The following is a 10,650-nucleotide window of genomic DNA, read 5'->3' on the forward strand; positions in this document are numbered from 1 at the left end:
TTTATAATTTATTCTCAAAAAAAAATTATAATTTATTTTTCAATTTTATCAAATTAATAGACAATTATCTACAAGAAATTTTATGTAAAGTTAATATATAATATTTCACATAAATACTTAAAAATTATAAATAAAAAATAAGCCTAATATATTAATGAATAAATATTTTGATTACAGTACATTTCCGAGGTCTCCGTTTTAAAATATTAAAGTGTGCTACATGAGGGTTACTGAGGGAGATAACGAATCCACAGCTTTGCTTTGTTTTGCTTTGTCTGTCCGTCAGAGATCCACCTTCGTCCTCTTTTTCTGTTTCCTTTTTTAAAAATGAAATGAAAGTTTATTTTATTATTATTATCCAAAAAAAAGTAGGAAAATAAAATTAGAAAGTACTACTCGCTATTTTCAGACCCAGTACATGTCGGGCTGATCTGATATGCCTTGAAAACTTCACATTCAGACACACCCTCCTCAACACTGAATTATAGTACATACATACATAAACACATATATGTATATTTATGTGATCGGTAATTTCAAGAAACACCAGGCAACAGGCAAGTTGGCTTAGATTTTGGTATGGGATTTGACTTTTTCATTCTCTATTCGTTTTTGCTATGTTTCAGTTTAATCTGTAAATTCATGTTTTCATTGCTTTTGAATTATATGTATGTGTGTATCATTGTTCTTGATGTTCTTATGTTATGCAGCCCAATTAAGTTGTCACTAAGTGGTCAGGTGGATTTTCTCATGGCCCTTTATTTTATATTTTTGCAAATTTATTTTCTTGTGAATAATCCTCTTGTTCATTCTTATATGTATCATTCAATTTTGCTTTGGACACATTGAAATTAATTATTTTTATTCATTTCAGTATTTACATGCACATGATGAGGTTGAAATGAGAATCAGAGAACTGTAGTAATCAAATGTTTTGCACTTTATAACAAACTGAACAACAGTAGCAACAGGATAAACTGCAAAACATTTGGTGCTCTGGTTCTCATTTTGAGCATATTACTCGGTTTTGCTTATCGTTAGTATTATTCTTAGCTATAGAGGTACTGGTTGTACCATTTTTCGGAAAAAAAAAAGTTTGACCTTTTTTCACAAATGGTAATTGTTTTGATGTCCAGAGAAATGGCAACTCCAGTGGAACCTCCGAATGGGATCAGAGTCCAAGGGAAACATTACTTTATGATGTGGCAAGCCTTATTTGAAATTGACACTAAATATGTTCCTGTCAAGCCTATTGGTAGAGGGGCTTATGGCATTGTATGCTCTTCTGTTAACAGAGAAACTAATGACAAGGTAGCAATTAAGAAGATTCATAACGCCTTTGAAAATCGTGTTGATGCTTTAAGGACGCTGCGTGAAATAAAGCTTCTGCGCCATCTTAGACATGAAAATGTAATAGCCTTGAAAGATGTTATGATGCCTACGCAAAGGAGAACTTTTAAGGATGTTTACTTGGTTTATGAACTAATGGATACGGACTTGCATCAGATTATTAAGTCGTCTCAAGCACTTTCCAATGATCATTGCCAGTACTTTCTATATCAGGTATCTTCATCATAGAGTTTATATTCTTGCTAAATTTTTTTACGTCAGTCATGTGTACGTGATGATCCTTGAATTCAAATAATAGAGAACTAATCGAAAGGTTGAGAGTTGAGGTTTCAACTTTGTGATGCTACAGCCTGCAGCATTAACCAGTGTTTTCATAAAGTATTGGTAACGTAATGTATAACACTTTGTTTTGATCTCGGGTCTTTATATTGATTCCCGCTTTCATGAGAGTTGTTTTGACTGTTACCGGAAACCTGAATGAAACTTGTTTTCCCCTCTTTTATCAGGATTTTGTTGTATTAACCTCTAATAGGGCGCAAAAATCTTGTAGCCGATTGAATTCTAATAGGAATTATAACAGTTCAATAAGCCACTAGTCGCCTCACAATGTTTGCAGTACCACGTTCTTGTGGGTTGTTTCAGATGTTAGGCCTTGATTGTCATAATGCAAACGTTTGGCAGTATCGTGTTCTTTTGTGTCGTGGAATATGCAATGGTTCACTATAATTAAGTTATTGCTAACTGATTAGGGACAGATTCTTTAACATATGTTTATGCTCATCTCTTCTTAAAATCTACCAGACTTTCAAATGTACATTTTGAGGCTAAATATTTATAATTTGTATGCAATTGCTCCGAGGCCTCAAGTATCCGCACTTAGCTGATATTCTTTACCGTGACTTTTAGCCTGCTAACCTATTTATAAATGCAAATTGAAGACCTAAAAATCTGTAATCAAAGTCTCTCCCATACTAGTAGTGCAAAGAGTCAGGCGGTCAGTCATATAAATGTGATAGACTTTGAATCCTAAATGTATTGTCCTGAGTGACAGAGAAGTTTGACAGTAGAGGTTTAACTTTGTAATGTTGCACGCTGCATCATTTAACAGCGTTGTTTTGGTATATGGAAATATATTTTAATGACACTTTGGTAAAATTCGGAGTATCTCGATTAACCCCCCCCCCCAACTTAAAAAACGAATAATTATATTATTACTAAAAACCTTACCAAAATTTGTGTTCTTCTTGTTTTGTTATGTTAATCTACCTGTCAAGTTCTTATAATTTAACTATATATTTAGTGTTACAAAAAAAAATCAAATTAGTGACGCAATTAGAAATGTTTCTCCCTCGTTTAACTGGGAGTTTATTTGTTCACCTCTAATAGGCCCCAAGTATCCCTTAGCCAGGTGACCTTACAAGGAACAATGACATTTTACCATGTCCTTCAAAATGTAATAATGTTTACGGGATCACATTCTATTAAGTTGTGTTGTAGGTAATACTTTCACGGTCAAAATGCAATGGTCTGGCTGCATATATATCTACACTATAATCCAGTTATTTCCAAGTGAGAGTAAGGATGGTTTCTTCACAATATGTGCATACTAGTCTCTTCTTAGGTCTACAAGACTTCATATCATTCAGAAGTATATGCATTGTACATGCTTGAGAGTTGAGACTAACTATTCTAAACTTCTATGCAGTTGCTCAGAGGCCTCAAGTATCTGCACTCAGCAAATATTCTTCACCGTGACCTTAAGCCAGGCAACCTACTTATCAATGCAAATTGTGACCTCAAAATCTGTGACTTTGGTCTTGCCCGAACCAGTAGTGGAAAGGGTCAATTTATGACAGAGTATGTTGTCACACGCTGGTATAGGGCACCAGAGCTACTCCTTTGCTGTGACAACTATGGGACATCTATCGACGTGTGGTCTGTCGGGTGCATCTTTGCAGAGCTTCTCGGGCGCAAACCCATATTTCCTGGAACAGAGTGTCTAAACCAACTTAAGCTGATAATCAACATTCTTGGCAGCCAGAGTGAAAATGATATTGAATTCATTGACAACCGAAAGGCTAGAAATTTTATAAAGTCACTTCCATATTCTCTTGGAACCCCATTTCCCGACTTGTATCCCCATGCCCATCCAATGGCAATTGATTTGCTCCAGAAGATGCTTGTTTTTGACCCTGCAAAGAGAATTAGTGTCAATGACGCACTTCACCACCCTTACATGTCTTCTCTGTATGATCCTAACTGTAATCCTCCAGCTCAAGTTCCAATTGATCTTGACATAGATGAGGATTTAAGAGAAGATACGATAAGGGAGATGATGTGGTTCGAAATGCTTCACTACCACCCTGAAGCTGTTGCATCCAGTATGGGAGTAAACTGATAACCTTTAAATTTGTCTTTTTTGCAGAGCTCTTTGTTCAGGATTGCGGACATTAGATTTCCCTTAAATATGTTTTTGTGTTACTTTTACCATCCTCATAATCACTAGAAATAATGCAGTAGCAGTTGTGCTGTGAACGTGTAGCATTGCTGAAACCTTGTTTTTCATAAGCTTCAACCCACCATGACAAATGCTCTATAATTTGTACATAGGTCTTGTGTTGTATTTCTAAACAATTTTGGCCCTGTACATTATTTATGAATTTGCTGATAATGTAGAATGCATTTTACTTCCCAGGTTATTCAGTTCCTGATAACAATGAAAATTAATGATACAGGGACTAAAGCAGGTTATTCAGTTCCTGATAACAATGAAAATTAATGATACAGGGACTAAAGTGATAAAAATGAATAGTAAAGGAAGGACATAAGTTAACAATGTCATACAAAACATCTAACTTGCATGCAATCTCCGTGTTAAGAGCAACTCCAAGAGTTTCTTACTCCTTTGCTCAAAAACAATATTATTAAATGAGCTTCTTGTAACTTAAGATACAAATTTATCTTGTCACTCTAACAATGCTTCTCAAATTTATCTTTATTTACTTTTTAAATTATATTTCGAACATTAGGGTGCACACGTTATCTATAATTGTACATTACTACATAATATTATTATATAATACTTCTCTTGCATGTTTTTCAACCAATTCAAATGCTTTAGTTACAATTTTTTTTCTAAAATAATATAAAATGTTGAATCTCTCTTTTTGTAAGGTATAAAATATTGAATTTTAACTATATAAAAGGTTATGTATTTTTAGTCACAGAACTTTTTTATATCACCGAGGCCGTAAATTGAATTCAATCTACTGTGAGTAATTAATATCATCAAGACCGTAGATTGAATTCAATCTACTGTGTAAATAATGCAGCTTAATATTACCGAGACAGTAGATTGAATTCAATATACTGTGTAAATAATGAAGTAAGAAAAATCATATTGATATAAAATTAAGAAAATATATATATATACTAATAAAAAATGAAGTGAGGAGAGGAGAGACTCCTAAAATTGAGGAGGAAATAGTGACTCCTAAAAATTTAAAAATTTGAGGATAACTTAAATTTTTGTTGAAGTTAATTTTCAATATATTCTCTCTAAATTTTGACTTAGAAGGTGATTTAGGAGCCTTTTGGAGTTGCTCTAATATATAGAAACAGCCTCTTTCTGCTGACGCTTTGCACAAATATTGACATTCATTAGTCCATCCGAGCTCTAGATCATGGAAGACTCCATAAATCCGATTTGAGAAAGATTGCGCAACGAATGAGTTCTACAAACCCAAGTTATTCGACATTGCTAGACCCGCTTGATACATTTGAGTATCAAGTTTTTAAATTTCCCCATCAGTATATCTGCAAAATCTGGATTGAGTATCACAACTTTGCTTTTTTGGTGCTGTAAACTTTTCTTTTATAATACTACACAAATACTCGTGGATATGAGTACGGACACAGTTGCTAATGGTTGGAATGGTGAATAGTTGCTGATAATCCCAAATCACCCCGGGTCTTCTCCTTTTCGGGCCCGACTCAAACACCTTTTGGGTGGAAACGGTGGTGGCGTGCGGTGTAGCTGTAGGGTGGGAATCTACAAAATAGAACCGGAAGGGGGTGGCGTCCCCGCGGCACTTCCGGCGTGAGAATGAGAAAGGGTTTTAAGGAGAAGAAGGGCAAAACGGGAATTATGCGAATATATTTTATGGTTTATGCGTGTGTGTATGTAAGTATAGGAGAGAGAGAGAGTATGTGAGATTGTAACATGTAACCTTCCTTCTGTTCTACCTTTTATAGGCCTCCCACTAGGGTTTAGGGGTTTGTACCTTTTAATCTGAACCGTAGGTTTGCCTTTTGGACTGTAGGGCATCTGGACGCCTGGGATGCGTCAGAGTACTATCAGATCCGGACCATAGGAACGTTCTGGATCCCGGGTACATTGACGGTGGTGATGTTGCCACGTGTCATGGGCCCTTCCAGGTTAAAGCTAAGTACTCCATGGGCTCTTGTAATTGGGCCCTGGGCCTTTATTATTGGGTCTGCCTTATTATAGGCTATCATTTGCCCCCCACTCGCTTATGCGGGTTCACCCGGATGGGGGAGTATAGTAGTTATTATTATGTGGCAGCGCCTTGGGAAAAATTTTGTTACCCCCTAACCCCGGGGTCAAATGATAATGGGACTCCAGGATTGACTTGGTTAGTCATTTAATTTTAGCTCAAGGTGTGATTCCTTGAAGTACTTAGAAAAATTTTGGGGGTTTTTTAATTTGTTGCCCCTAACCCCGGGGTCAAATGGGGATGAGACTCCGGGGTGGACTTGGTTAGTAGATTTTGAATTTGAATTTTGGGCACGGTTTGGTGGATAAGTACACTCCTGACATTTAATTTGACCAGACTCTGAAAAGTTGATGCTGCGAATCCGGGGTGTCAGACGACTGTTACGATTCCAGCCGGGGTCAAAGATACATATGTTTATGCGTACCTTTTGGGTGTGATATTATTTAACTTCCCCCTTTTTCCTCCTAAAAAGACGCGCCCACGTAATGATTACGTGATCGGTCGTGTAATAACTGCTATGCGGTTATTTTTTAGGACCAATTGGAGGGTGCCACGTGGGTGGCGGGTTAATTTTTACTGCAAAAAACCTTTCACCTGCCTCTTGCCTTTCTTCCTTCTATAAATACCATCCCCTTCTTTTCTTTTTTCTTTTACGCAAACATTTCCACAGAGAGAGCCAAGAGAGTTTTCTACAGAGATTCTTTGGAGCATTCCTTGTCGAAGCCACATTTCCTTCTCCTGCCAATTTGTAAGTACCTCGATTCTTTTGCTTTTTTCTTTTCTTTCTTCTCTTTTGTTTCTTCTCTTTTGTTTTCGCGATGCATGTAGTTGTTTTGTGCGAGCTTTTGCTTCGCTACTTTGTATTTCTTGTTCGAGTTCCACGACTGCCTTATTGTTTTGGCCTTGAATCTGTGTAACTGTGTAGATTTTGCATGTCTTCTTCAATGGTTTTGCATTTGATTTGTGTAAATATCGTGAATTTTGGTAGTTTTGTATGCGAGTAAGTGGGTTTTTAGTAGTGTAAAAAGTTGAAGGGCCTGGGGTGTGTTCTTGATGTATGTTTTTGGTTGTATGTGTGTGTATATGTTACAGATCTTGCTTTTGGGTTTGGTTTTGCACATGATCTGTTTCTAAAGCTCTTTTGTTTTTTGTTTTGTTTTTGTTGTTGTTGGGTTCGGGTTTGGCATTGACTCCGGGGTGCGTTTATATAGATACACGTAGTTTATGCCAGGTACCCATTTTAAACGTACTGCTACCCTTAGAAGTCGGTATCCCGAACGGCCTAGAGTTTTAGGCGAACTTAACTCCTTCTACCCTTCATCTTCTTCTTCCAGTAGCTCTGCAGAGATGCCTCCCTGGGTTGACCAACCCCAACAAGTCTTAGCCCAGACCCTAGTTTTAGGTCCCAGAGGTACATTATCCAATCCGGATGGATCTTGGGAGGACGTAGATGAATATTTCGTCCAGTGCCGAGTGAACCCTAAGCCCTTGGGCTTTTATTACAGAGATTTATCTGAGGCGTACGGGGGCCCGGATGGTTTGGGAGGTAGGGAGCCTTACGATGAAGACGATATGAATAGGAAGTTTTTTACCGCCCCGGGGACCAGATATGAGTGTGGGGCGGTTCATAAAGAGGTTCAGGAGAAATATACGGACGCTGAGGTAGATGGCGCCCTTAGACTCGCTTTTAACCTTGATGGTACCTTCCAATGGAGATGGCCCGAGGAGCATGAGAGGGTGTATCACAGGCCGGAGGGGGGATGGGTCGGGATTCCCTTAGAGCATCTCTGGGGCATGCGCCTCGGATTACATCAGTTCACCAAATCCCTATGCCGGGATGTTTACGGGATTCCTTTCACCCAGCTAGACCCGAATTCGGTGAAATGGATAAGTTGGTTTTTAGCTTGCTGTCATGCCAAAAGTTACATCCCCGCCTTCAAACTTTTCCATCATATTTTCAAAATTAAGAGATCCACAGCTCGGCCGATTTATAAGTTCTTGTTTAGGATCGAGGACTGTGGGTATCCTTCCGATAAGATGGTTCTCCCGGTCAGCATGTTGACATCGTTTAAGGGATGGCACCGGGAGTTCATTTTTGTCCGGGGTGGGGATCTGGAGTTCATGCCGCTCCATAAACTTGAAATTAAAACAGATAGGTTTCCGGTCCAGCGGCTCGGGCAAGCAGCTCTCGCGATGGTTTATGCCTTCTGTGGGGCACTTGGGACGCAATGGACCCGGGACTATTTTACTAGAAATGAAAATATGCATGCTGCCGGATGTAAGTCTTTTGCCTTGGTGTTATTTTGTTGCTTTAGCTTTTATTGATTGTTTGTATCCGAAACTGATATTTTGTTGTCTCCTTTTCAGGTATTCTGAAGTTAATTCCCTATCCCCCGAATATGTCTGCCCAACTTAAGGATCTGTCGGCCAAGCTGTGAAGGATTGGAGGGATGACGAGCTTAGACTACGGGAAGAAGAAGGTTGGCGAGGGTGATGATGCGGCCCGGAAGGTGGCGTCGTCTCGTTCGGGGAGGACAACGATCGTGATCAACGAGCCCCGGGCCGAGGATGTGCAGCAAGGGGATGTGACGAGGGTCCCAGCACCCCGGAAGAGGAAGAGTGCTCCCTCGGGTTCCGGGGAGAAGAGTGGGGATGCATCCGAGGGCCCTGTTTCGAAGAAGGCTGTCGTTGACCTGGCCCCGGATACTCCGGAAACTTTGAAGGCACTGCTTGCTAGCTTCACCTCGGAGACTCGCCGGAGGGAGCTATTTGAGAACTATGTTAGCACGGCGGAGAGGAAGAAGTACAGGAAGGAGCCTCTCGACGACTTCCTGGTCGGGCTTCAGGAGGATATTACAGCTGTAAGCCTTTTTCTTATTTGTCCTGTTTTTATTTTCTTGTATTTGTGTCATCTAATCTTGATTTATAATGTTTTCAGGCTAACTCCCGGGTTGCTATACTGGTTTGCATAACTCGGAGCCTACAGGCGAAGGCTGATGCTGCCGAGGTCTACAAGACTGAATCTGAGAGGCTGTCCCGGGAGATACAGGAGTTGAAGGAGGCAAGTGCAAGGGAGGCTCCTGCTCATAAGAAGCTTTTGGACGAGATCCGGGAGAGGCAGAATCGGGCCGAGGCTTCTGTCCGGGAGATGAGGGCTGAAAACAAGAAGCTGAAGGATGATCTTGCCGCCCGGCCCACTCCCGAGGAGGTTCTGGTAGGGTTTCGGGGCACTCCCACGTATTTTGAAGAGCTGAATGACAAAGCCCTAGAGAAGATCCAGATCTGCTGGAATGTCGCTTCCAAGTATCTCGTCGAAGAGCCTCAGGGTACAATCGATGTTTTCTTGGAGAAGTACATTGAGGAGGAGACGCGGCTAGAGCAGGAGAAAGAAGCCATCCAGGCAAGGGAGTCTGGGGCCGGAACCTCTAGCAATGTTCCTCCTTTTCCCGGATCGCCACTTACCGAGCAGCCTCCCGTACCAGAAGGTGACCGGAGCAGCCTCCTTCTCCCCCCGTCGAGCCTGCAGCAGAAGTTTGAAAACTTTGCCATTTCTTTGCATGTAATTTCCATTTCCTTGTTTTTAGTTTAAGCAGTTTTGAACTGAGCCTTTTGGCTTTTTTAACTTGTCTGTAATCTGAATGATTTCGATTTGCCCCCCGGGGTGTGTTTCCCCAGGGTAGTTTAATATGATTGTGCTTTTCTTTCTTTCCTTTCTTATTTACTCGTATATGTTAGTAAATTTTTGGAGTACACATGGGCTGTGTTTTTGCGGACCCCGGGTTGGGGTAAAAATATTTAACTTGTAGAAATTTTATAAGTACTCATGGGTTGAGTTTTTATAGGACCCCGGGTAGGGGTAAATTTCCATTTGATAGAAATTTTCAAAGTACGCATGGGCTGTATTTTTGCGGACTCCGGGGTGGGGTAGAACTATTTATCTTGTAAAAATTTTATAAGTACTCATGGTTTGAGTTTTTATAGGACCCCGGGCAGGGGTAAATTTCCATTTGATAGAAATTTTCAAAGTGCACATGGGCTGTATTTTTGCGGACCTCGGGGTGGGGTAGAACTAATTATCTTGTAGAAATTTTACAAGTACTCATGGTTTGAGTTTTTATAGGACCCCGGGCAGGGGTAAATTTCCATTTGATAGAAATTTTCAAAGTGCACATGGGCTGTGTTTTTGCGGACCCCGGGGTGGGGTAGAACTAATTATCTTGTAGAAATTTTACAAGTACTCATGGTTTGAGTTTTTATAGGACCCCGGGCAGGGGTAAATTTCCATTTGATAGAAATTTTTAAAGTGCACATGAGCTGTGTTTTTGCGGACCCCGGGGTGGGGTAGAACTAATTATCTTGTAGAAATTTTACAAGTACTCATGGTTTGAGTTTTTATAGGACCCCGGGCAGGGGTAAATTTCCATTTGATAGAAATTTTCAAAGTGCACATGGGCTGTGTTTTTGCGGACCCCGGGGTGGGGTAGAACTAATTATCTTGTAGAAATTTTACAAGTACTCATGGTTTGAATTTTTATAGGACCCCGGGCAGGGGTAAATTTCCATTTGATAGAAATTTTCAAAGTGCACATGGGCTGCGTTTTTAAATCTGATGGTAAATAAATAAGCAACATAATGAAATCGATTCAAACTATGGAACGCTTAAAGTAGAGTTTTTCATTCATATCGAAAGCAAAAATTACATTCTGGGGTGAATGGGAATAGTGCTTACATCAAAATATCATAGTATAAATGTAGAGGTGTTCCCAGAGTGTGCACCTTTTTC

At 39.8% G+C, this 10,650-nt stretch overlaps 1 protein-coding gene across 2 annotated transcripts; it reads left to right on the forward strand.

The window, feature by feature from the left end:
• The first annotated feature begins 210 nt into the window (after positions 1 to 210).
• On the forward strand, positions 211 to 4,041 carry LOC141708373 (mitogen-activated protein kinase homolog NTF3-like). 2 transcript variants are annotated; one of them, XM_074511977.1, is made up of 3 exons: positions 211 to 557; positions 1,137 to 1,563; positions 3,056 to 4,041. In XM_074511977.1, the coding sequence occupies exons 2-3, from the start codon at positions 1,141 to 1,143 to the stop codon at positions 3,746 to 3,748; spliced, it is 1,116 nt and encodes a 371-aa protein (XP_074368078.1). In that variant the 5' UTR covers positions 211 to 557; positions 1,137 to 1,140; the 3' UTR covers positions 3,749 to 4,041. The 2 variants fall into 2 exon arrangements, with proteins under 2 accessions (XP_074368078.1, XP_074368077.1); XM_074511976.1 differs by having other exon boundaries at positions 212 to 577.
• Positions 4,042 to 10,650: the final 6,609 nt, after the last annotated feature.

This window comes from Apium graveolens, chromosome 2, assembly GCF_009905375.1.
Source record: "Apium graveolens cultivar Ventura chromosome 2, ASM990537v1, whole genome shotgun sequence".
In the NCBI taxonomy this organism is placed as follows: Eukaryota; Viridiplantae; Streptophyta; class Magnoliopsida; order Apiales; family Apiaceae; genus Apium; species Apium graveolens.